Below are 27,090 nucleotides of genomic sequence, written 5' to 3' on the forward strand. Positions count from 1 at the left end.
GAGAAAAATGAGAGTTTTATGTTGGTGACAACGGCATGACAACAGCCGAGGGCTATGGCTGAGCGACAGATGAGTCACACACACACACACACATACACGCATCCACCAGCGCCCCACCACCACCACCACCTCCCCATTTTTCATCGATACAGTAAACCTGCACTACCAGCAGGATGGCACCGATATTGATATGGCGAACGGCGCAAAAAAAAAGGGCTGAGTGCGTGGATGGTCGACGGGCGGCGGTGGGTGCACGTGGGGGCCAGTGTAAGGAGAGGTATTTAAAGATGTGGACACGTCTCTCTGTCAATGCGCATGATACTGCGGCTCCACTACTATGGCACGCTCCAACTCACCTTGAATCGGCGCACGGCCGCTCTCCTGTCATTCGGGTGCGGGGCCGTACGGAGAACCAATACACGCCCCAAAACCTCAATCAGCAGCCAATCCGATGACAGAAGAGGCGGACCTGTGGCTGCATTCTCACACTTGGTTTCACTATGCGCTCGTAAAACGGCTCTGTCTACTACAAACGCGGCGGTGCAGGTGCTCTGTCTCTTCGGGAGAGGATGCGGATGGAAGGACGGGGGAGGGAAGGGATGAAGGGAAACGCCACGAGGAAAGAAAACAGGATATGAAAAGGGGCTTTTGTTAAGAGACCGTGAGGTGCAAGGTCGAATATGAGAGATTGGTTGAACGGGGCACTTTGCGTGGTAATAGCTGGTCGGCAATAGTACTATGATTTGGTATGTGGCCACTCTGATAGCAAGTGTATTCAGCACCAGAGGAACGGCCGCTCAAGGTGAGTTGAAGTGCAATATATCTTGTGCCGCACATAGCATATGATTTCTGCTGCCTCGGTGTGCGCTCGGTCCTGCTTTTTGTATTCGCATGACATTTTTTTTTTTTTTTCCTGTGGTGGGGTGTTAGGTCATAAACTGTCGGGCTATTTCATTCTAACAAATGGCTGCAAATCTTACATATCACGTGAAAGTTCAGCCCTGGTTAAATCGTATCAGTGAAACAACAATTGTCTTGAAATGGCCTGGCTCACATGCGTGATGTGTGAGACTGTATCATTCACATGTCTGTGATACTAAATGCCACTGAGCAGAAGGACTGACCGTGACAAATATAGCTCGATTGATGTAGCCGTGTGGGTTAGGCCTGTATTGGGACGTCTGTGGGGTTCGTTTGCGTGATAAAACAACGAGCAAATTGGAAATAACGTCCCCGCTGCTGAAGGGGGAAATGTGTGCTTTGTATCATAGCAAGCGGTCCCATTTGAGTTCTCCAGAGAGGGGTGTGACCGTCTCAGCCCTCAAGACGGAAAAGTATCTAAATAATGCATTGCGTGTCAGATAAAATGCACTCTTGAATTGACAGAGCCCATTGCTGCATGCATGGGATTCATATGGAGAATTTCACACCGCACATGGATGCAACCACAGTGCTGTGCTGTGTGATGCACTTAGCACATTCATGCTGCAAGACTCGCATAGTGCTGGTCTAAAGTGGTTCATAAACTAGTCATTCCTGGAGCCACAAATGGCACAATATTCCCTTTGTGCTTATTTTTCTCAGCACTCTGTATTGACCCATGTACTTACTTAACCTTGCCTTTCCACTCGTGTCCAGACGAGGGAGACATGTGCCAAGCTGTCGCCTGGTAACTGATCCCAATGACCCCACATACCCAGTCAAAACTGGTCTGCTCACAGGTCTGGCTCCTCCTGTGATGACAGTCAGATCCAAGCCAAGCACAGTGTGAAAACTTCCTCTAATGATGCAGCGAAACACGTTTGATTTAGGAACAGAGAACCTCTCATGGGTGTGATTGTTTGAAGCAGAAGTTCTCCATTTTATGAAGGCGTAGATGTGGCTTAATAATATCGACTCAGAGGTGTTCTGCACTGCACTGAAGGTGATTTACTTTTGAATAGGCTTACAGGCTGTACCAGAGAGTCACAAATCACAACGTACTCTTCTAGTAATTACAAATGAGAGCTGGTCTATTTCTTCCATTACAGTGTCCCAGAATATGGTGTCTGAACCCAGTCTGCTGCTGCAGACAATCTCTGAATTGCGTGTTAGCTCATTTTCACCCCTCTTTTGCTAACGATAAAGATAATACATCCATCTGTCATCAGAGTTTGACATTTTATTTAAAAAACTCATCCAGTTTTGACCTCTTAAATGCTTCGTTTTCTAATTATTTGTATCATAATCCATTGGCAGTCTGAGGAACATGTGAAAAGTCCCAAATAAGTACAATACACAAGAAAAGAAGTCGCAGTGTGTTTGAACACGTCGACACTTTGGGATGTAAGCTTATTCGTTTTATTGTTGGGACTCATTTAAGCTGAAATCTTATACGATAAGCTTCCTGTTGAACGCCAAAGGATTGTCACCTGTTTTAGCACTAAACACTTGCACTGAACACAAGCAGAATATAGTGGGAAAAGACAATAGACGGTAATCTGTCATCACCTTATTAGCTGGCAGTGTTAGCACATTATGATGCCGCCAGGGCAGAGAAAATTAGGTAGCTCATCATGAAAATGGTCACTGAAGATATGCTCCTTTTAAGCATCCAATGTGGATGGAGGAGGCTTCCATGAGCCAATGGTGTTTGTTGAGCCTTAGTACAAACTATAAACTATCCTGGCGAACAACAGCTACAAGAGTAGAGAACATATAACATTATGAGTTTAGCTGAGGGCTGATCAGCAAATTGCAGATGAGGTAGCTAATAGGCTACTACTGACAGTGTTGTTAAAGATCTGTGGCTATTGCTAACCGTAACCTCAACCCATATTTTCGCTTGGATCTTCATTTTGCGATTACTCGATAATAACTCAATTACTCAAGTACTCGAAAACGGAAATGACTTAAAATATGCATCCTTAATTAGGGCTGCTTTGTTTTGGCTAAAGGAAGGAGAGTAACTGTTTTACCGAGCAGAACGTCTTCTATAAGAGATCAGATGTAACTTTCAGTTAGCAAACACGTTCAGGTAATACATGAAACTCACCTTGGTCTGCACGTCACCGATCTTAAAGCTAGAAAGTGTTACCTTTGGAAATTAAGACCAGCAAGAAACAGACATAGTGGCCTTAAAGATGGCGTCATCTGCAAATGGAAGCACTTAGAAAGAGTGTGTGTAGGAACATTTATCAGTGGACATGGAATAGATTGAAATCCTTTTGAGAAGTAACACAAAGTTATGGGTAATCAAACCACTATTTAAGTTATTTACTGCATAAATATGTCAAACTTATGTCGCTAACAACCTGTCAAATATGAAGATAAGCTAGCCTTATTTTTTTTTTCGTAGCTGTATGCTGTCACAGGCATTTGTAACTACCTTTAGGAATTATCCACTGAACAAAAGGGAAAAATAGAAAAAATAACTACTAGTGAGTATCATCATTGCATCCCTGTACTAGGTTGTTGTCATAGAGAGGCTGTCAGATAAGTAGAGTCAAATGTGCATGAAATGTTATCGTAGTCAAGGAAACCTGAAAACGCAAAGGGTTCAGTTTTAGTTGGGTTTTTTGTGGCTGGTACGATGGTGTTCACAGAAGTCATTTCACAGAATCCATGCATATAAACTGAGGGTGTCAAGACAAAATGTCATCTGTGACGGTAAATTTGCCTGATAAAGGCAACTGAAGCGGGACTCAAGCAGTGAATCATGTCAAAAGTAAGTGCCTGAATATGCAAGCAGCATTTCACAAACACAAACAAACTGTAGTGCTCTACCTGTATTGTAACTGACCCCTAGCACAAAAGTGACAACTACTCGACTGACTGCAATACAAGGTCATGGCATGGTGGAGAATACTGGAGGAATAATTTGTAACATAAAGTTTTGAATTGTTGTAAGATCCTTCTTCATACTATTGTAAAACGCTGTGCATTGTTTTGGTGTCTGATAGTGATAAGCCTTCAAACCCACAGAGCTTTTACTCAGACCGGCCCTTCTGGATCTTATTTCTCAGACAATACGCCCCCACCAACGCAGCTCATTGCATTGTTGAATACAAGACTGTTTTCAGTCTAAACATGTGGTAAACAGCCTTGCTCCCTGCAGCCGATAACTTCACTTGCACCTTGTCGACCATCTCATGAATTTGGCAGTCTTCTTATTCTTGGCAAGTGTTGGAAGTGTTGGGTTTTGCAGTGAGCTGTTGTATTAGCCTGCAGATTAGCTGTTTCATTAAACAATAAGTTAAATTGAAAAAAGATGGAAAATAGCTTATAGAGCTTTAAAGTGAATATTAATTAGAAAAAAAATCCAGTCAGTTACAAATTTAAAATTAATTATAAACAACTGACGCAGTCCACTACTTTCTGAAATGATAGTTGAATTCTGTTGTGCATGAAGAAAAACAAACCTATTTACAAAAACTCTTCAGTGAATATAAGTTGAGTATATGGACCACTATTTTTCAATGATTACGTTGTGCTGCAGGACTCTTTACAACCAGTTACCACATCAGTAAGTGTAGCTGAGGTATGAGCTAATCAGTCACAGTAAATGGACAGTCAAAGAAGTTTTCTTGTGCCAAGTGGCCATTGGGGAGACAACATATGGTCAGGGAGAGTTGAGGTTAGTTCAACAAAGTCAATGGTGACTTGGCAACCAATCAAGGTGACGCAAGAGGGACGCTGATGGCAATACAGGAGTAATTAAATGTCATTGGCAAGTGTCGGGGAGTGGTGTATTTGAAGGACTGCTTTTAGCTTGAGTCACTGATGGCAGACTGTCTTCTCTCAGGTCCTGTGCTGGGACTTGGTGTTTTTTTAAGCATTTGCTCAACTGGCTCTTGGGCAGATGGTGTCCATCTGTATTTCCCTTCTTGTGAGCCTCCTCCTTGATGTTTCACATGGATTTCAAGCTCCCTTGTGAACCGTGGCTCGGCACACTTGTTCTTGTCACTGCGTTTCTTCTGAAGGTGCTCTTTATCAAACGCAGAGATATATAGAAGCAGACAGTATTTTATGAAGGTGTCGAAACTGCCAGTCATACACAAGGCCTCCCAGTAGCACCAAAGCAGTTTCTTGAAACCCTCCTCCTGTGTCTGGGGTCCAGCTTCAGATTATGGTTCAGAGAGATTGGGCTGTCTTCATTTTTCTTCTAGATGTTGAAAAGCTTGGACATTATGTGAGGCTGATTTCCATGAGATGGTTGAGGATATGTTTTGACAGCTGTGAATTTGTCTAACATCTGTAGTGTTTTCAAAAGTTTTAACGATACGGGTGAGGGATGTGTTTGCCTTTCTTAAAGCAGCTGCCTCAGTGTAATTTAGTGATGTTTTGTGTTTTGACTGCTTTTCTTGTCAGTATTTGTTAAAAATCAGGGTACAAACCTCATAAAATAACAGAACATCACTTTTGTAAAAGAGTGAAGTGGAGTTTGACCCTCAGCGTCTATAAGAACCTGATGATATTTCAGTGTTTGCAGTCTGGTGATGGGTACTAAATGATGCAGTCCCACAGGGTAGCAGAGACTGGGTCATTCATTTTTAAAAGCTGTCAATCCTGCCAGGAAAGAAGTAGTTTTTGAAGAATGTTGCTGGTTTTAGCATTATATATTTTAACCAAAATATGTCGCACAACTCTTCTCCAGTACACCATGGTGGACGGATCCCCTGATGAAGGCAAGACAGACAAAAAAAGTTGTGAAAACGTGCTACTTGTTTTAATTCTGTGTGCGTCCTCAAAGTCAGAATTTTTTAAAATATATATAATGAAGAGCAAATGAGAAGCCAGTTTTATAGAAAAATAAATAAATAAATCAGTCACTGTCTTCTAGTACATCAGGAGCACAAAGAGAACAGGTACAGACGTGGAGCAGAAGTTGTAAACTACCTCTGAGGTCACTGTACGCTGCTGACTACAATATACTACAATCTGTGCTATGTGCTGGTGTTACCATGTGTTGCTATAGTGATAAGGCCAGTAGTACTTATTGTCAGCAGTGAAGGAAGTATTCAGATCCTTTACTTATCCTTTACTTGTAAAATAAGTAATTCTACAGTGTAAAAATACTGCCACTACAAGTAAAATCCTGAATTAAAAATGCTGCTTAAGTGAAAGTATCAGCAGCAAAATGCCTCAGAAGTATCAACTCATCGTTATCATCATCATCATCGAATCATTTTTCTGTTGCAGTTGTTCAAGGTGGAGCTTATTTAAACTATTTTATATAATGTTGTATAATTACATCTATGGAAATAGTCATGTTTTATAATCCAATGCCACTTAAAATATTAATTTGAGATGTACAAGTAACTATAGCTGTCATATTAATGTATTGGACTCAAAAGTACTGAAATGTTGTGGAAAAAAAACTCAAGCAAATACCACTAACTGCATTTCATAAAACCCTAATTCAACGTCCTGTTTTCTCAGAGCATCAGGACACTGCACTAGCTCAGTTGTTATCATCATTAATCTTTATTTTCAGCAGCATTGTGTCATTTCTTTTCTCATCTGTCCAGTTTTTTGTCAGCTATGAATGTATGTTTTTAACAGATTTTGCTTGACTTAACCAGCCCGCCAACACATTCTGAAATGATTTGGTCCAACCAGTTCATTTTCCAGCAGACAAACAGTACAACTTCATCTCTCTTATTCATTTTTTTCACTGCTGCACTTTCTCGATCACAATCATAAGAGAAAAGCTTAGTAATGAGCTCAGGAATGGGCAAGTGCTCAGGCTATGGATGGCAGACTTTCAGTACTGGGCATGTGCCAGCTCTTTCTGGTGATGCCCCCCTCCCTCGCCTCACCTCTTCTCTCCTCCATCAGCTTGTCCCAGCAGACTTTCCTTGCAAACAAAAGCCTGCAGCATTCTGGGAAAGCCAGTTTTTCAAATCGTGTCGTTCTGGTTGGATGGGCTGCTCTGCCAATCACTAAACCGTCATCCCTCTGAAAGCGTGCACGGCTGTTCATAGTAATAGAAGTGAAATATGATATTGTGTTGATGTTACACTTACCGTAGGTCCAGTTATGTGATCTTTACAGTGAAATGTATCCGTCTTATTATGCAGACCTGCCATTGATCAGGCACTCGACCGATAAATGAACTTAATGATTAAAAAAAGGGGTTCCAGTGATTTAAAGTAAGAGAAAGAAAAAAACAATAGTCAGCGGTTCACTATAATGTGATGCAGGTTTTAAAAGTTACTGAGGTCATGATTCAGGCTGTGAAGTTTTCTTTTAAAGTTTTGTACATTGAAGTTTTGCATGGCTGAGACTCACATTGAAAATTTCACTTGACAGTTAAACATTTGGTTGGTATCATCCACACTTTAAGCATGCTGTAATTTAACTTATTCCACATGATACAATTTAACATTTCACATCATTATTCCGATTTTAAGATCTGCAAAATATTGGAAATAAAACATATGAATAACAAATCTCCACATCATATCCCTGCTCCAGAGGATGGATTTTTACTTAGCAAGTGAAAAAAACTTTGATTTTTCCTGTAATGTTGTCTTGCTTCCCTTCAGAAATGCTCTCATTAAGTCGGTTAAGTTAACACATTATGAACACGTATTTCTGTGTGAATGCTTTCAGTGCATTTTACTTACAGGAAAATAAATGTGTCCAAGGTATTTGTTGATATTTCAGACTCAATTTATGCCTTCCCTGTCATAACATGTAAAACTATCAGACAGTAATGTTAGCCAGGAAGTGGTTGAATACTAACTGTTAGCTAATACTATTAGCTGTTGTCTAATGTTGGTTAAAATATTATCAGATATGTCAGTATCTGTTGTCTTTTCATTTGCTGATTAGTCAGAAAGTGGTGAAACGATTTGTCAATTTGTCAGACTCACTAAGTTGCAGCATTTGGGATTCCCACCCAGAGTGTGATATTCGAGGAAAGTAGCTGTGAAAGTGGCTGTGAATGAATGGTCTATAGGCAGGACTGGAAAATACCCTTTGGTGTGCAGAATGTAATGTAAAATCTTTGAAACAAAGTCGTGGGAAGTAAATGGAATTATGCGTGTAAGTTAATAGTTATTATGTGTAGATGTAAGCAGAGTTTGTGTCAGACTTTCTCATTGTCCGTCACAAAACACAGTCATTGTGCCTTAAAGGACAAATATGAGCAATGCAATTCTACAGAATGAAATAGTTAAAATATGAGCTATGAATATACATATCTGTGTATATGAATTTCCTGATCCTGCAAGCACTCACTTCACTGGGAGGAAATCCTGCAGCATGCGCCCTTTTTCTGCACCAGGTGCTCCAAGGCCTTCAGACTGTAGCCGGCTGCTAGCAGGACACTGAAGATGCATTGAGTACAGTGTCGAGGTCAGGTATAAGACCCACATGCTGCGAGAATAATCTTTGTTTGATAGATTATGTAACCGGTGCGATGTACAGCTCGTCATCTGGTTATTGACAGGGTTACTGATATCGTATTGATATTACTGATATTTTTTTCGTTTTTTGTTTTGTCTGGTTTTTGGTTTGAACGTACACATTATGGTACATGTTGCTTGTCGCAGGGTGGTAAATGTAACTAGAACCCCAAAATTGCAGAAGCATACATCACAAATAACCAGGTGAATGTCCAAATATGGCCAAAACCGGGATACCACAGCACGTGTTCTCACCGTCTAAATCTCTCTACTGTTTTCTGATGCAGGAAGAGTTTATATTCAAGTTCTGACCATATTGAATTATACAGACCCAGATTAACACACTGATATGTATAGATGCACACACGTATGTCTCCAACGCCACACACACACATACACTCACTCAGGCCTTTCTCTGATGTGACCTTCAGCACATGCAGGCTGGCATTCAATTACCGCCCCGTCAGTGGCCCATCCAGCCCAGTGGCTGCACGTCCTTGAGATTCTCTCTCCAGCCTCCGTCCAGTCTATATTCCATTACATCCTCCACATCGGGCACTCTGTCCAGCACAAAGCAGCACTCATATCCTGTGAGGCACACACACACAGTTTGATGTATCCTTTACAAAATCTCTAACTGCAGTGAGCAATGGTTATCCTCGCTCATTCGCTGAATCAAATCCAAGCATGAGGTAGATATTAGATTTTAGTGTTACTGGGTGAAATATTGTGCTGGTGTTGCCCAACACGAGAAAATCCAAGCTCTGCTCCGCAAAAATTGTGTCTTATTGATTGAACTCCCTCAGTTTTCTTATTTTTCCACAATATTGTTCAGTGTGTTATTGGACGTCGTTAGAGTCCAAACATTTCACCGGCTCTGCTCGGCCTGATTGTTGCCCCAAAATTGCCCTTAGAGTCTATTTACTGTAGAAATCTGTGATAATTGCTGAAAGTACAGTGCAGTGTGTTTTTCAGCCACGGTCGCCTAAAAAAAATGCTCTGAGTTGAAATCTGTGGATTTAACCCTGCTTGCCCCACTGTTGTGCATTGATGATTCGAGTGCTGGTCTGCACAGCTGTTTATTGACCTCCTACAGATGTCCCTTAGTTTTGTTACATCCCATTATATGTATCAGTGAACAGTTTTCTTTGACTGCTTCACTCAGTTTTTAATATTTGTTAACCTTTGTGCTTTGCTGATATTTTTTAAAAATGTATCTCTTAAAAAGCTTCGTAAAACACCTCTTGGAAAAAGAATTAAATATATGAAGATAGTTAATGATTATTGACTGAGCTGTTAAATAAAAGCAAAGTTCACACTAGAGCTTCTGTATTGACAGAAAAATAATTGCCAACTACTTTTATAACCCGGGTGGAACGTGGGTGGAGCTGAGGCAAGCCAAATGAAGCCACTGATTCCTGAAAACACATCCACCTAACTTGGAGCAGTGACACATATAAAGATGGACGATGTGGCTCCACTTCCTTCCTTTGTACAAAGGTGAAGCCAAAATATTCCTGATATGAGCACTGGCATCATGTGCTTCCTACCCATACACCCACCTGAACCAATCGTTAGCAGCAGTTGTCAGTCATCTCGCTCCCTTTTTATAGCATGAAACTGAACAAATATCAGCTTTATAAGAACTACCTAAAATCACAGCAACCATCTTTGGGAAAAATTTATTTGATGTGTATTTATACAGTGGCTTGGAGCTATGAAGCTAGGTGAAGCTAAAAAGCTAGGCTAATAACAGAGAGAAGGCACCTTGTGTGTATGTCTGTGTGTTTGAATTCAGTTTAGCCTCTACCTTAAACTAAACTAAACTTGGTCGTCAGCCGTGAGACTCCTGTGTCTTTTCTTTTTCCCATATCCTCTCTGTATGTTCATAGAGCAAAGTACATTCCCCCTCCATTCAGCAGTCGAGTGAGAGAGAATTACAGTGGCCTACATTACAGTGGATTTTGGCAGTTCCACCCTCACTGCTGCTGACGTTGAGAAGCAAGAGTGAAGATAAATCCGCTTTTTAATTCCAAAAGTTTGAAAAATAAACTCTGCACTCTTCTTCCCGTCGGTAAACGGCTCCAGATCAGAGCCGCGGCAGAATCTGGTGACTCCGGGTGTTTATTTCTCCCGAGGCTTTGGGCTCTTCCTTCAGCTCTCCTCGGCTTTCTCCGGCTCTTTCTGGCCCGTTGCAGCTGCGTACCGGCTGGTGTCTGTCCCACACCACAAACACAACCGAAAGGTCAAGTTCAGTGACTCAGATTAGCTGAAGTGAAGCCTAGCGAACTTGTGACTGAGCTGTCACTCAAAGCAGCCACACCTTTCGTTGGAGGTTTCCGCATGCTAATTTGCTGAACAACAGACACAAAGATGGTCTGGTATCTGGTTGATAAGCAGTATAGATTTAGAAAGAAATGAGCCGGTGTCAGTCATATGCATTCAGTATCAACTATTATTAAAACTGCGTGACACAATCCACTTTGTATGTTTTGTTGACTTTCAAAAGGCATTTGACAGGATGATTAGAAATTTCCTTGCCTTGGAACTCATGGAAGTGGTTTTATGTATTTACTGATGGGTTTGATACGCATTTTGTATATCTATGGAAATAATGTGTGTTTTAATGGTGTTTCTATTAAGCTTTGTGTAGAAGCCAAAGATGTTTAGTTGTACATCTGATCTGGTGTTTGCTTTTTTGTGAACTATCTGATCATTTTTACCACAAAAATGTATTCGTGTAGGATTTGTAGAGGTTGAATCTTGTGATTTATGGACTTCTGACACCTCTGACAACATCCACAAGTAAATTTTGGACTTTTTGCTACCTTACCATCATCTTCAGGAAAATGTAACAGGCGTTTTTCACTATTTTACTGACCAAACGATTAATCAGGAAAATAGCCTTCAGATTAATCAGTAATGAAAAACTAATTCACAACTGTTGTACTGTGTGTTTAACCTTTGCCAGACAATGATAAATTATCCCTGCTGTAGTTTGCTTTTGTGCATGAAGTGCCTTGCTGTACAGATGATTTATCTGGCAGTTGACTGAATTGTCACCCTTCAGAAACTCATGACTGTAGCAGTAAATCCGCTCTTTGCCGAGGATAGATACATAAAGCATATTGGTCTGCCGGATTTATTAGCTGTCTGCTGTCTCTTTATGCAGATCTTACTCAACAGATTTCTACCTTTTCAGGCCTTATTCTGCAACTTCAATTCAGTTCAGATAACATTTACAGTACCAAGGCAATCAGCTCTTAACTGTACTGTTTATTTGGAAGATCTTAAGCATGGACCCTTGTATAACATTTATGTCTTGTTGAGATCATAAATATTTTCCCCTGACTAAGCCCCCATAAACCCTGCTGGGCCACCATGTCTCCATTAAGGAAATGAAAAAGGCACAAGTGGTGACCAACCCTGCGCTGATAGTCCCCTCATGAGGATCCCATAAAAGAATCAGAGATATTAGCCCTACAGTATATTAACTCAAGCCTTTAACGTCTTTTCTCTGTCCAAGATATGCTCCCGTTGCCACCAAGATCCAAAAATAATTCCACCCAGAAACCCAATCCTCTAAACTTCTGCAACCTGAACTGTCTGCAGAGAAAACAATGGATTTCAGCAGCATGCAGTCGTGCCACAAGGTTTGAGCCTGTGCTTCATGTCAAGTGACTCTACTTACTCAAACCAAACAATGTATCCAGTGTGTTTCATTATGGATGCGAGCCTGCTCTCTGTTCTCTCCTGAAAGTCATAGAGTGCAAGTGCAGGGCCCATAAACAAAGACAGGAGACACTCCACTTTTTCTTCCATAATTTGTTATCCAACAATCCTGATCTGAAAGCCTACAACATGTAGTAATAACAGTCATAATAAAGATACATACAGAATATTTTACAGTCAAAAAATCAACTTGTCTAATAGTGACACTTTCTGAATTACCTCAAACTTAGATTGACATTTCTGTACTGCAGAACAACACAAATGCTACAAAAATACTGATAGATCTTCAATAATCTACTATCAGCTGATGCGTTGACATATAGTGAGGTCTAGATGTGCTGGTAGACAGATTTTATTACATTTGGACGGAGCCAGGCTAGCCGTTTCCCTCTGTTGCCAGTTTTTATGCTAAGCTAAGCTAACTGGCTGCTTTAGCCTTTTATTTCACAGACGGACACAAGATTGGTATCAGTTTTCTCATCTAATTGTTGACAGGAAGCATTTCCCAAAATGTTCCCAAATTGAACCATTATTTTGAGGCACCCACGCTGGGATTCATTATCTGATTTCAAATTGACTGGACGTTCCTAAAGAGCATTTAACAAGAAACCTTGGAGCATATGCCTCAGCAGACGCCCTGCATGGGCCGTTGAAAGGGGTTATTATAATCTGTTTTAAAGGTGTTATAAATGAGGCTGCAATGGAGCGTGCTCAGGTGTGAATTTCAGGCTTTTTGCAAGCCTGAAAGGATTAGTTTAGCAGATTTCTGATTTTGCTGTGCTCATAACTGCATGGGACAGGTTTCCTCTGAACGTATTAAAAAGGTCATGGCTTGTACAGATTGCAGGGCAGAGCGTCATGCCTGCAGAAGCTCTCTGCAACAATCTTCTCTCCTCTCCCTCAGTCTCATCAGTCTTTATGCATTTCGACAAGCAACATTGTGCTTGATCAAACACCAACTCCCCCTCTGTTTCATCTTAATGAAAAATGAATTATTACCGGCATGATTTAGATCTTTTTCTTTGATGTAAAGCCTCTGCGGCATGTAGCTGTCAGTCAGCTGCACTAAGATGTTTGACTCACAACATTTGCGGAGTGTTTATTGGGTATTAATCCTGAGTTAGGTCAGTATTCAGACTTGTGCAGCTTTGTGTATTCACATGCTGGTCATGTGCGGTTCACTGAGACATGCACATGTGTTTCATTTGTGTTGTTCAGCAGAGCTCAGAGTAGCACAGCATTGCTGGTTTTCCCCTCTTAACAAAGAGGCACATTAGCACAAGCAGATTCCAGCACCGAGGCCCATAACTGGCAGACCACATCTCTCCTTTTTAAAAAGTGTAATTTGATTAAATCTGCTCTGTTTCAGTCCAGAATCTGTGCTGGCTGAAACGAATAAAGTGGATTAACTCTGTCACAGGATGATGCAGATTAAACTGGTAAACACAATCACTAAGTGATGCATATGGCCTTTAGGGACAAGTTTTATTTTTCAGGCAGAACTGGGTGAAAATATTGAGGTTTTAACTCCAGCGTGTGCAGGTGAAAAGGCACAGGGATGGTGGTGGAAGGTGGAGAAGAGAAACATCATAACAGATAATAACCAGTGCAGCTTGAGCCCATAATACCCGCAAGTCCCACCGTATTTGTTCTTCTTGTAAAATTAGTTAATGCAAATGATACTGCTAATGAAAGCATTAAGTTATTCAGCTGGTGTTTCTCTGGAGTGATACGTCAGCATGTCTCTTGATCCCTGAAGCGATTTTCCCCCTGGGCGAGGGCGGGTAGTCATGCTTGCTCTGACAGTGGAGATACAGCCAGTTCAATGAAAGCGGGGGTGGCAGCTGGAGAAAATCCATTCCCAGAATGAGCGTTCTGCAGAGGCAGGTATGCCGACCTTTCAGTCATCTGATAGGTCAACGCTCGGCAGCGTGCCTGGACATTCGTGGCTAGACGCCAGGCCTGGTGGTGCTCATAGTAAAGCTTATCTGAGCAGCAGCCAGCTATGATCAATGGAACCCCTTGGCAGCTCATTAATAGTACAGTATGGCACAACCACAAAACACTCACCAACAGATGTAGGTGACAGATGATGATAGGCTGTTTTGTTGCGGGATGAGGAGCGCTGATGAAAGGGAGATGGTTTACCCGTGTAAAAGGTGACCACTCTGCACAGCCATCTCAATGTAGGCCGTGATTACCTTGAGCAAAATGTAGTTCGCCACCGAATTATTGTTCCCGAATCAGCCCTGGACAACTTGAACATTTTTCTGCAGGAATTGGATGGAGAAGAATATGCCTGCAGCTTGTTTCCTTGCATGCCGCATTCCTGCCCCCATTGAGAAAAACGCTCGTCCTTTGTAGTGAAATGCTGCCTCTTCTTCTTCTTTCTCTCAGGTGCCCACGGAGTGAGAGAGGAGCCCCGGTTTGTGACGGCGCGCGCCGGAGAGAGCGTGATCCTGGGGTGTGACGTGTCCCCTCCCCTGGACGGCCAGCAGCCTCCCTATGTGGTGGAGTGGTTCAAGTTTGGAGTGCCTATTCCCTTCTTCATCAACTTCCGCTTCTACCCTCCTCATGTGGATCCAGAGTACACTGGTGAGATGAGATACTGTGAAAAGTCTGTTTCATTTGTAGCAGATTCAGTTGACTTAATGAGCATTTGGAGGCGTGTCGGCGCGGATCGGGATCAGAGCCTTTGCACTGTAGTTTGCCTGGCGCATTAAATCCACAGGACTTTGTGTTGTTGACGCTGCAGATTCACAGCGCATGAAAATAAGCAGGGACCATAAAAGATGGAAGGTTGTCGTGATGTCACCACCACAGGGAGACTAAAACACATGTAATCCACATACTCTGAGACTACACTCTGCACCAGTTTCATGTGTTCAAGGTTTTGAATTGCATTTTACCACATGTGAAAGATGGCGGCTTGAAGATAAAATCTTACTCGAAGCTGCAACGTACAGCTGCACGGATTTAAAGGAGTAGTCTGACGTTTTGGGATGCAAGCTTGTTTGCTTCCTTGCCGAGAGTTAAATGAGATTTTCGATGCCACTCTGATGTCGTAGCATTAAGACTGGAACCAGGAGGGAAACACTCTAGCCGCTTATCTCCACCCTGAGACCTCAGTAATTATCACATTAGAACTCGTTTGTTTTGTGTTAATTAGTGAGCTTTAGAGGTGGATCTTGTTACATTACACACAATAATAATGATATAATAATGATATAGTACATAAATGTGACAAATTTTAGCTTCTGTAAACATTTCTGGGATTATACAGGGTCTTGATTTCCCTATACCGCTGCAGACCCTTATGAACTTCTGGCTGAGAGCAGAGCCATATTATCGTGTACATACTCCTCCCAGTCCTGTTTTATTGAGAAGATTGACCTGTAATTTCAGTGTGCTCCAGCGTGTTTTCCTTACATCAGCTGTTTGGGTTTTAGGTATTCTTCTCCTTTCTGTTCTAACATGGCGTTCGGGGCTGTGCAGGGGCATCTGCTGCCTGTGAGTGCATAGAGGGAATTAACTGTGTCTCAGCAATTTATGACTGCATTGTACGTACATTCCTTCCTACACACTCCAGTGACAATGCAGCACATATAGTATAGAGTCAATACAGTATATTGAAAAGAAAGAACCCCTACATGCTGTACATCTGGAATGGGGGTTTGTGAACTCTGAGGAAGAAGTATTCTGATGAAAATAAAGCATGAAAAGCTATAAGCAACAAATTAATGCCATTTGTTAAACCCGCATACCCTGGCTGTTAAAACACGGAAAACATAAAACTGACATGCACTAGTTATCAGAGATGTGTTTTTATTGTTTTCTCTACCCTCTTTGATATTAACTTGTGGGAAAAATGATAGAAACGCCATACAATTCAAGTGCACCACAATCTGCAGCCAAGCCGCAACTGAATGTGTTATGTCTTTTTCGGGTGAAATTGTTAATTTATGCTGCCTGCAGATACAGAGCATTGGTGGGATTATTTTTGACTCATGTCTCTTGCAACCTGTTAAATTTAAGTCCATTATTCACTCTTTATGCGCCAAATGTTCCGCTGTGTTCACCAGCTAGTTTGCCAGCTTCGTTTCTCTGATGTTTGCTGCCGGGCCTGGTGGGGTACAGTAGGTTTTTAGGACTTTTTTGCTGCAAACAGCGGGGGCCAAAAAGCGTCAGTTTGCAGCCTAAGTAACTGAAACTAACTGAACGGTGCTATAAAGAGCTGAAGGGAATTTGGGTGTTTGGTGCTAATTCTTTGTGGATTCATTATGATGAGCAACCAACCCCCATCCATCATTGCCAGTAAAATATTGAATATAGCAGCTTTAAATTTTAATTAAACCAATATATGTGATAGGATGAAATATGTTTTTCTTCACATTCATCACAGCGTTGCAGAACCTTAAAATCTCCCTCTCTGGCTTAGACAATCTTGCCACTGCCTTCACTCAGACTACTTGCAGCAGGAAATTGGTTCTTCTGATGTTGCTTCAGTGTCTGAGACAAGATGGCGAGCTGTCAGAATGGGGTCAGAATTATCCTTTCCTGTTCCCACCTCTTTACCAAGTACAAAACCCCTCCCTGACCTGGTAATGTGCTGTGAAATAAAGGCAAAGGATGGTTTGTCGAAAAGCTGGAGGACTCATCTCCCTTGTGTGAGACATAACAGTTTTTTTCTTACACAAATATAGTGGAAATGGTGTAAATGATATTGAATTTATTGAAATTTCTCCCCATGGGCCTCTCAAGCAGGGTCATCACCGGAAAGAAGACTTAATGGCAGTGACTCACCGTCTGGGGAACCCTCCTTTCTGTTTTGTGGTAGCTCCTGCAGATGCTGCTGGAGTGTTTTCTTTGTTTACCGTAACCTTCTGACTAGCAGCGGGGTATGAACAAACAGCGCTTTTCAAACAGCATCTCACTCCTCTGTGCACGCTCTGGCTCTGGTGGGCCTTTGCCATGTGGCATCAAGTCCACTGTTGAGGAATTACCAGTGAACAGATGCAGCATGAATATGGCCAGTCTCATTACATAGATTAAAGTTTGTTCTGGGGATTGCATGTGCATGGTGACAGTGTTACAGTCGCACTGGACTGTAGTTGCCGAGATACACTTTGGTGCCATGCAGTCTCAGAGCTCATTTGGGCTGCTTCCATGGATTGTTATCACTCATTATGAATGAGTTTGGTAAATAGGCTAAATGTGATATTATTCCATCACACAGCTGCTACCAAACCAGAAGAGATTATCTGTGCATACTGTACTTACAGTATGGACAAATCCAGATATTTTCACCATGCAGAGTTGTGCAGATTGGAGACTTTAGTAGAGGGTAAATCCATCTATGGGTTTATCATTTTGTCTGGGTTAGTGAGCGTTACCATTGTACAGTTTTCCTTGTTGCTATTTGATAATAGACAGTACACTATATGCACAAAAGTATTGGGACACCTGACCATTTCAACAACAGAAACATTAATGACAGCCATAACAGCTTCCACTCTTCTGGGAAGTTCATCCATTCATGCAGTAGAGCATTTGTGAGGTCAGACACTGATGTTGGACAACAAGGCCTGGCTAAAAGTCTCTGTTCCAGTTCATCCCAAAGTTGTTTGATTGGGTTGATGTCAGGGCTCAGTGTGGGCCAGTCAAGTTCCTCCACCCTAAACTCATCCAGCCATGTCTTTATGGGGCTTTCCTTTGTGCACAGTTATGCTGGAATAGAAAAGGGCCTTCAACAAACTGTTGCCACAGTGTCTTGGTATGCCGAAGCATTCAGATTTCCCTTCACTGGAAGTAAGGGGCCAAGTCTAAGCCCTGATAAACAGCCCCATACCACACCTGAATTCTATAAAGATCAATCTATATAGTGTATAGTAATGCTAATATGTAATTCAAGACCCCCAAAGAAAATTCTTTTTTTTTTTCCTCCACATCACAGCTGTGTGTTTTCCAAGTCTAATTCACTGCTAAGTGAGAAATTGCCCTTATATTTCCATGCAGACTAAAATCTATCCTGGATCATCTGTCCCTGCAGCTATATGGAAATTACAACATTTAAAAACATCTTTTTTTGTGCCCACTCAAGCAATGATGCAATCAATAATTCAGATGTGCAGCTTGTGAAATTTTAGTGTCAGATTGTCCCGCTTTGGGACAAGCTATTGGGAAACTAAATCATATCTCCCCCCAGCAGCAGCTTTAGTGAGCGCCTGTGCAAGAATAATATGGATATGTATGTAAAACAGTCTCGTCCTTTCAGGAGCTTTTTTCCGGCACTGTAGGCTACAGGGCTCTGATTTAAAATCCTACATTTTTTCTTACTGTTAAAAGAAGGGGAGAGTTAATGAGTGTGTGAACATACAGATTAAAGTATTTATTAGGGCTTTTTGTTGTTTTGTAAAGTGCTGTATTCTCCTAGAACTGAAGTAGCAGCCACAATATTTCCCAGTTGGCAAAAAGAACAACAAGCTAGCGGACAAACGGCTGCAAAACCTGAATCACTCCATCACAATCTAAACAAAATCCAATATCAACTCTAATTCATGTAATTTTGTAATTAAGTCATTAACAAGCCCCTCAAAATATACCGTGCCTACTAGCTGTGCATTTATATTTATAATTTATATTTTATTAGATATTCCGCGACCCTGACGGATAAGCGGTATAGAAAACGGATGGATGGATGGCCTTTATTTGATATTTTATTTTATATGTTTTCTATTTCTATCTTTTTTTTTGTTCCTATCTTTTCGTTGTCTTGGCAGAGAAAATATCTGTAAGAAAGAAAGAATTTCCCCTCAGGGATAAATAAATGAATTATGATCTTATTGGCCCCAAAGATGTTTTATCTTTTGAGAATAAGACCTGTCTGCCTGGACTGTACATAGTTTATTTTAGGGACACACACTGCACCCCACTGTAGCTAACATCTTCATTCAAAGTCCTAGTCAAAGAGGTAGCATCTCAGTTACTGTCCTCTCCAAATGGGGCGGTGAACAGAGCAGATGTGATCATTTTATTTGCCTTAGTATGGCGAAAGCATGACCTGCCCTATTCATGCCTTTGCTAGCCTAAGAGAAAAAACTGGCTTTCAGCACACTACTGAAATATGTGCTGGATGCAGGGGGATTTAGTTGGCATGTGCAGACTAAGTAGGAATACACCTTATGTGTGTGTATACCATGCACTACACCACTGAAGGTTTCCCTCTTTTCATCATAGCGCTTTGGGATGTAAAGTTGCTCTTTTTACCGTAGCTTACCGTGTCTGCCAACTTTGTCACTTCCGATCTTTCGCGTCTGCTCTTCAGAGCTTTCCTATCTAAAGCCGTGACGTGATCTGAACGAGGCGTTAGCTCGTCTGTTTTCACAGTAGACAGAACCCTGTGCTGTGTAAGTGGTGTATGCCCTGGGGGCCGGACCTGACGTGGATACAGTGCTGTTAACTCTGTTTACAGCAGCACCCTCTCACTCTCTGACAAATGGGAGCTGAGGTTGATTCCTACCCTTCACGCCACCACCCGCCCCACTCAGCACTTCAATGCTCAGGCAAAAATAGACCTGACTTTTAAAGACAGGCTACCTTTTTGCTGCAAGTCTGCAGTCCCCACTCTTCTCTCCTTCTATTGATTTTCTGCTAACAAAAAAGAAAAAAAACAAAACAAAAAAACTGTCAGTTTTCTACCCCAACTATGGCAGCAGTCACACGGTTAGCCTATCTATTGCCTTTATATACAGTGCTGCCAGAGCAATTCAACCCGCCCTCAACGTCAATATATTCGCTTGACATTCAGTCTGAAGTAACAGGAAGCGGTGCTTACAGTACATCTACACATCAAAGTTGGGAAAAACGCTCCATCTGAGAACACTCGTCAGACTGAGCAGAAGCGAGTGTTTTAGTCTGTCGGGCTGTCAGAAGCAGCCATGTGAGCAGTGAGCTGGAGGCTTGAAGACAGACAGCTTAGCAGTTGAAGATTTCACCGCCTGGTTTCCTGAACTTCTCTCATCCCTTGTGATTTCCTCCTTTTAGAATTCCAATTTATCCTCAGCCTTGAAGAAAGAAAAAAAAACGAAGTGGGGATGGAGGAGTTTCAGAAGAAATAGATGATTTCTGTGAGGTGGAAGGCTGGTCTTTCTCCACAGTCACATCAAATACTTTATTTTAATCGAGCAGTAGGTGCAGGTAGTTTTGTGGATGAATCTCAGGGCTGGAATGTGGCTGGTTTGTTCTCAAGCAAGACGGCTGTTGGTTAAAGGAATAGTTCAGCATTTTGAGGAATACGTTTATCTGCTTTCTTGCCAAAACTTAGATGAGAAGATCGGGTCTTAGCTTCATATCTGACGTCTAACAGATCTACGGCCAGGAGGTTACCTTAACATCAGCTTAGCAGTAAGACAGGAAGCTGGGGGAAGCAAACCAGCACGGTTCTGTCCAACGGTAATCAACTAAAAATCACTAATTGATATGATGTAACTCATTTCAGAAATTAGCTTTGTTGAGTCAAACAATCGTCCTGCACACAACACATGACACTCGGTTGTGTGCAGACATGTTAAATTGTGGTGTTTGTTGAGTTTTAAACGCAGTGGTAGGCACATTTTGTTACCTTTGGACAAAGCCAGGCTGTTTCTCCCTGTTCCAACTTTACGCTCAGCTAACCGTCTCCTGGTAGTGCTATCGCTCTTCTCATTTTGCAAAAAAAAAGCAGATAAGCAAATTTCCCCAAATGTCAAAACTATTGTTCTCAGTCTACAAACTGAATTTCTTGGGCTAATAATCCTATGAGTTTGTGTATCTAGAGTTGGCACGCTCTTTATATCCATTTGTGTTCCTTCCAACTGTCAAAAGACTTGCAAGTCAGGCTGATTGAAGGCTCCAAATTGCACACAGGCAGGACTGTACAGTAAGTATTAGAGACTGTCTGTCTCTCTTAACTCTGTGAGAGACTGGCAACATGTCCGGGGTGTTTTCCTGTCTTCCAGTGCTTGGAAAGCCTCCAGACTGCTGCAATCCCTGAATAGGAATGAGCAGGTATAGAAAAAGAACCAAAGAATGAATATGTTTGCTTGGACTTTGTGCAGACTTGTGGTGTTTTAATAAAGACTGAGTGTATGGAGTCCTTGCTGAGAAAAGAAAATAAGAGAAGGCGGGATTTGTATAATGTTGCGCTGACGGTACTTGACGGAGGAATATATTTTATTTGTCTTTTTAATCTCTTTAAAAGACTAACTAAAGCACTGTTTTTAATCTGCACGACTTGGAAGGCTACAGCTGATACAAAAGGAAATCTGTTTCATTCTGCAAGAAGGAGAGGTTGAAGTAAAGCACTTAACCCCCAGCTGCTATGACGAATCTTTGTGGAGCCCAGCAAAGCTTTTAGGTGCGAGTTTGAAAAGGAGCGCTTGTCCATTGCTGCTAAATAGCATGTAGGTATTTTTGAAGTCATTCAAAGACAAATGCACAAGTTGTTAATTCTGGTGAGGTTTTCTTTTTTTTGTCTCCAGGAAGAGCCTCTCTGCACGGGAAGGCCTCCCTACAGATCGACCCAGTACGCTCCGAGGACCAGGGCTGGTACGAGTGCAGGGTCCTGATGCTGGAGCAACAGTACGACACCTTCCACAACGGCAGCTGGGTGCACCTCACAGTCAACGGTGAGTCACCTGCCCGCGGTGCCCGCTCTCTCACCTGGGAACATATGTGTTAGAGGGTGTGAAGAGAGAAAAAATAAATGGAAAACCTGCTTCATGCTCTTAAGCTCCATATGAAATAAGGTAGCGTTTTCTAGACGACATCGAGCCTAAGTACCTCGAGGTCAAATGTACTAGAACAGGAAGTTTCTTTTCTGTGTGGAGTCGGTAGTGATTTGAAGTTTTGAGGACATTCAGTTTTGTTTACTTCCAGCTATGCTGACTTTGTATGCGTCAGGTTTTTTAAGGTTTTTCACTCAGTTTTGGTTTGTCTTAAAAGTTTAGCAACAGCGAAAACAGAAATGATTAGTTGACAAATTAGTTGTCTAAATGTTTGTAAATTGAACGTCTATGGGTCAGATGGGCAAAAACAAGACATTTAAAGACTCCACTGAGAAATTACTGGCATTTTATAAAATTAAATATTTAAGTATACATTTTAAATTAGACTCCCCTGTGCTGAACGTAGAGACTGAAAGGACAGACTTAAAATGGCAATTTTGATTCCTTTTTGTGGACCAACCTTTCTTGTACGCTGCTGGACTTTAGAAAATAAAGAAAAATGAAGAAACTAAGCCCTTTCAAACAGCCTCTCAGTCACACTGGTCCTACAGAGTAAATTATTAACACCCCAATCCAGTCGCCCATTGGTGACGGTTTATGGTTTTCTGTGTTTTTCTCAGACCCAGTTGAATGAGTGATAGTTACACCCTGCTTTAGATCATTCCTGCAGATCCTTCCAAAGGCCTCGGGGGAAAAAAAGAAAGGTGATGAGAAGCTGGTTAGGGGAGAATTGATTGTGTCCTGTTTAAGGCGGTTCCGGCAGGGATCGTCTGTGGTAGTCTGAGAGCTATCAAACTGATGACCAGGCGGAAAAAAATCTGCACCTTTGCATTTCCCAGGAAAGCCCCAGTGGCTCAGAGAATCCTGTGTGAAGTGTGTCTTCACACTGTTGGAGCGCACCAGAGACTACAGACACAATGGTGCCTGATGTGTTTTATGTTTTGTTTTTTTTTCTTTACAAAGCTCTGCATCTGTTTCAAATGAGGTATGCTTTTTTTAGACAGGTATTCCATTAAGCTGCTTCATATGTTTTGCAGGTAGTAAATTCTTTCTGTTTTGCACAATGCAGCAAAGATGCGGTCAAGTAAGTGCAGGAAATTCATGTGGCCTTGTTGCGTTCGTTGCATTTAAGTTTCTGCAGTCGGTTAATACAAACCTGGGGGGAATATTTCCTCAACAACCGGCTTTTAAAAAAAAAAATATTCCAGGCCAGAAGCGGTGATTTTCTTGTGTTAAAGCTTCACAGGTCTCAGACATCAGAGGGCTGTAATCCTTTGCGTTGTCAGGGAGAGATTTTGAGAAGCGCTGTCAAGCGTATTCACGTATATATTTTTGGTGCTTGTGAGTGCTGTGCGAAGCTCATGCATATTCGATTTCATCATCATGCATATGTTTTATAATGGATGCGATCCTTGTGTTTGAATAATGATTACAACGTGCTGTATGCGAAATACTGTGTAAAGAGCCATTTACAAAGTCCACTGCACAGCATAATCACTTTGGAATGAAAAATGCTGATCTGTGTAAATGCTTATTATCAATGCAGAACATAATGTTTTTCTTTTGTGCGTGCTGGTGCGTCGTGAGTGTGTTCATGCACCACGCAGTGTAAATGGGGGTTCTGCGCTGTGTTCTGTGCGCGGCGCATTGCATCAGCATTGACATGAGAGCATCTCATTGTGTGGATTTGTATGCGGCTTAACGAGATCTTTGTCTGCCGGTTGAAGTTGAAGTCGGAGAGTGAATAGGTCATACCCTGCCGTCACCTGCACACTTCCTGTGATGTTTGGTGTTTGGGAAAATGTCTATGGTGTGTGTGTGTGTGTGTGTGTATCAGTGTTTTGTTGTGTATGCATCTCTGTAGCTTGCCTCATCAGTATTCACTCTTAACTGCTCCCTCCCTCCCTCTTCTGCTGCTCTCAACTCCTGTCAAGCCTTTCAACAGAAACCAAGCTCTTTGGGCTGTAGCAGAACTAATAATATCCCTGAATGTCATATGTATTTTGCATATTACGTGATGGCATTTTACATGACCTTATGCATGTAATGTGTCTAGCTACAGGGATACAGAAAGCCTGCGTTTGTGCTCGGGGGAGGAAGTGTTTGACTGGTACAAGTATTTAGTTTTTCCCGGGGCTGTTATTTGAATTTAAAGACAGACGTTCATGGAAATACCAAAAGCTGCAGTCGTTCCAGAGAGCAGATATCCAGAAAGGGAATTCGTATGAAGACTTTATGCTACTGTTGCCCTATAAATGGGTGTCTGTGATCGAAGCAGGTGCCATTTTCGCCTGGCCTCCACACAGACACTGAGGACCCCCATTTCCTTTGGCTGTTGGTATTTGCATACACTCCTCCTTTGAGTTCCTGTGTGCTGGCCTTAACTTCCTGCCAAGCGGACAGGGAATTCATGCCCACTCAGTGGCAGGTGTCAGATGGCAAGGCCTTGTGCCCAAAAAAGACACTAAGGCCACTCTGTCTCTTTGCCCTCCCTCATTCTCATCCTCTCCTCTCTAGCGTCGTCTCGCCTGTCCTTCCCTTCTCTTTAACTCAGCATCAGCAAGCTTATCAGACGTGGAAAACGCACAAGTGCAAGCACATTTCACGTGATTTTGAGTTAACAATCTACCCTGCAACACACACACACATATAAAAAGGAAAAGAAGAAACACTGACCCTGCCGCAGTGTCACTGGGTTACTGATGGGCTGGCATTTAGGGCCCATTTGGTCGACCCAGCTGGGGCCCAAATGCCAGCTCGTTTGTCCACTGGCTCCATGTGTGTCGGTGCTCGTCACTCACAAACAGGCCCACTGTGGCTACAAAGTGGAGCCCATGTGAACGATCATCCTCAGGACCATGTGGGATACAAATTAAAATTGCAGTCGGGGACAAATGGACAGAACCTTTAAATAAGACGCGTTCGGAATCAGACTACACACTTTCAATGCAGTAGTGGTCCAACCAGAGAGACAACGCAGGGGATAAAAGTTGTGAGGTGTCACATGATGGCGCTGTGTGACATTGACCCAGAGGTGCAGAGAGATGTAACACAGCTGTAAACATGGCAGACATTTCTACTTCACTGCAGTAAAACGGCAAAGTTAAGCTCGTGAACAAGAGTGAAGAAGTGATTTAAACATGAATTAAATGTTCATCAAAAGTCATGTTTTGGCTCCACTCTTTGGATTAACATTTAATTTATGTTAAAATAACTTCACCCTTGTTCATTCGTTCACTGCTCCCTACCTAACAGACAGTAGATCTTTGTGTAGCGAGCAGTAAACTGAAAACTTTGCAGTTGAAAACAACACTCTGATTTGGAAGACGTTGTTTTGTGGGAATGTTGGTAGAAAGTACCTGACATGCACTCTGGGAACTTTATAAAGCATATATTTTACACCCAGTATTCAGACAGTCACGTAAAATGACAAATTCACTTCACTATATAGAAAACAGGAAGCAATATCAGGGGCAGCCTGTCATATTGTAATGACTATTGTAGTAATTATTAGTTTAGTTTTGCGCATAGCGTTCATTTCAACTTACTTGCCACACTTACTAACAGAAAACAAATGGATCATCACTGATGAGTAATAACATCATTCAGTGTCCTTAAGATATGTGAACCTGCTTCTTTGGTATTGTCAGCTGAACTGTGACTTCGCAACCTATTATTGGTCAGCGACGTAGCTGCAAGACGTTTAATTTGTGTCAAAAGTGGGGACTTCAAACTATGAACAGGTTTTTAAATTTTGTAGTATGTCAAGTAAAGTTATGATGAACAATATATGCAATGCTTTTTCCTGAACATTGTCGTCACATTTGCTGCGTATTTGGTGCGAGTTTCAGAATCAATATAAATAAATTTTATAAATAATTTGTGTGTGTGTTTTATTGTGACACCTGATTGTGTTGTAAATAGCTAGTACATAAAACGCCTGAGGCATTTACTGCATTTTAAGGTAAATAGTTGTAAAGAACTTGTTGTTTGCTAAATTTGTACATAATTTTTGAGATTTACAATTTATAGGCAAGGCAAGGTAAACCATTTTTAAGCTGAAATTTAAAGGTAAAATCAAAAGTAGTCAAAAACAGACAATGTCTCCAGAGGGTTAATGTATATAATTGATGACGAGCTGGAGAAAGTAGGGCAGCAATGAGATGCTCAGCTTACTGCTTTTCTGTAGACCAACTCCCAGGTTCCCCAGCCACGGAGACACTTCCCTCCGTGACAAACCGTACCTGACGGCGTGATCCAACTCCCAGGTTCACTGTTGTACCTGCTGTTGTCACCGCCATGTGTGCCACCTAATTCCTTGCAACTGATGTTTAATCCCCTGAGAAAAATCTGAATTAGGATCAGAATTAATGTAAGCGCCCGTGTCAGAATTTAAAAATACTCCATTACAAGTATTAAAAGTAAAAATACTCACTCTGCAGAAATCAATCAAAGTGTAAGCAGCATTTTACCATTGAGGTCGTTTCCCAACCTGGCGGTGTAAAACGATAAATCTTGTCATTGTGGACCTCAAAAAGTTATTTAAAACTATGTGAAAAGTTTAGAGGTTGAATCTTTTCTTGATTCCGCTGCTGACATTTAAATAAATTTATTTTATTACCATTTCATCTTGTTGAACAATTTGGTTTAGTCACGTCAGCGAGACACAATTAAATAAATATCCAATTAAATATCTTATCTGATAAAAGCACAAGGTGATGGTGAAGCATCCTCCCTCGATCACTAAAATGATGCGTCATGATGCGTTTAATGCAGCTGCTGACACCACATGAGCTAAGAGACGCATAAAGCGGTCATGCATTTTATTAGCATCTCCATTAATCTACTGTATCATATAATGATGTGAGTATTAGCGAGTGAGAGGGCAGCATGGACAGGCAGATGTCTAAATGTGCTAATTGGACGATTTGTTTACTCCATGCCAGGTGCTTGTGTGCAGTCTGAAGCATGGCAGGCCTCCCAGCGGCGAGCAGTGACCCACTTGAATAGTAGCGCTTTAAACACAGTGCCACTATTTATAATCAAAATGTTATGTTGAGACACAGAAAGCAGCTGGCTGAGGAAGCTGCAGTTTATTGGCCTGCAGTACGTGGTGAAGAGCTCCCTTGTGGCTGTTAGTGAACCTCAGAAACATCAGGTGGAAGTGCTGTGATGTCGCTAAGTGGTTTCTGCAGGTATTC

At 41.8% G+C, this 27,090-nt stretch overlaps 1 protein-coding gene across 3 annotated transcripts in view; it reads left to right on the forward strand.

Annotated features, from left to right (window-relative positions):
- Positions 1–422: 422 nt before the first annotated feature.
- The window catches only part of igsf9ba (immunoglobulin superfamily, member 9Ba), a 58,104-nt gene continuing 31,436 nt past the window's right edge, over positions 423–27,090 (forward strand). Inside the window, exons 1-3 of one of the 3 annotated variants that reach the window (XM_046389405.1) lie at positions 423–802; positions 14,523–14,720; positions 21,644–21,790. In XM_046389405.1, the coding sequence (XP_046245361.1) occupies positions 739–802; positions 14,523–14,720; positions 21,644–21,790 (409 nt within the window). In that variant the 5' untranslated portion in view covers positions 423–738. The remainder of the gene's footprint in view (positions 803–14,522; positions 14,721–21,643; positions 21,791–27,090) is intronic. The other 2 variants (XM_046389403.1, XM_046389404.1) reach the window with 2 other exon arrangements.

The sequence above is a fragment of the Scatophagus argus genome, chromosome 5 (assembly GCF_020382885.2).
Source record: "Scatophagus argus isolate fScaArg1 chromosome 5, fScaArg1.pri, whole genome shotgun sequence".
NCBI classification, from domain to species: domain Eukaryota; kingdom Metazoa; phylum Chordata; class Actinopteri; family Scatophagidae; genus Scatophagus; species Scatophagus argus.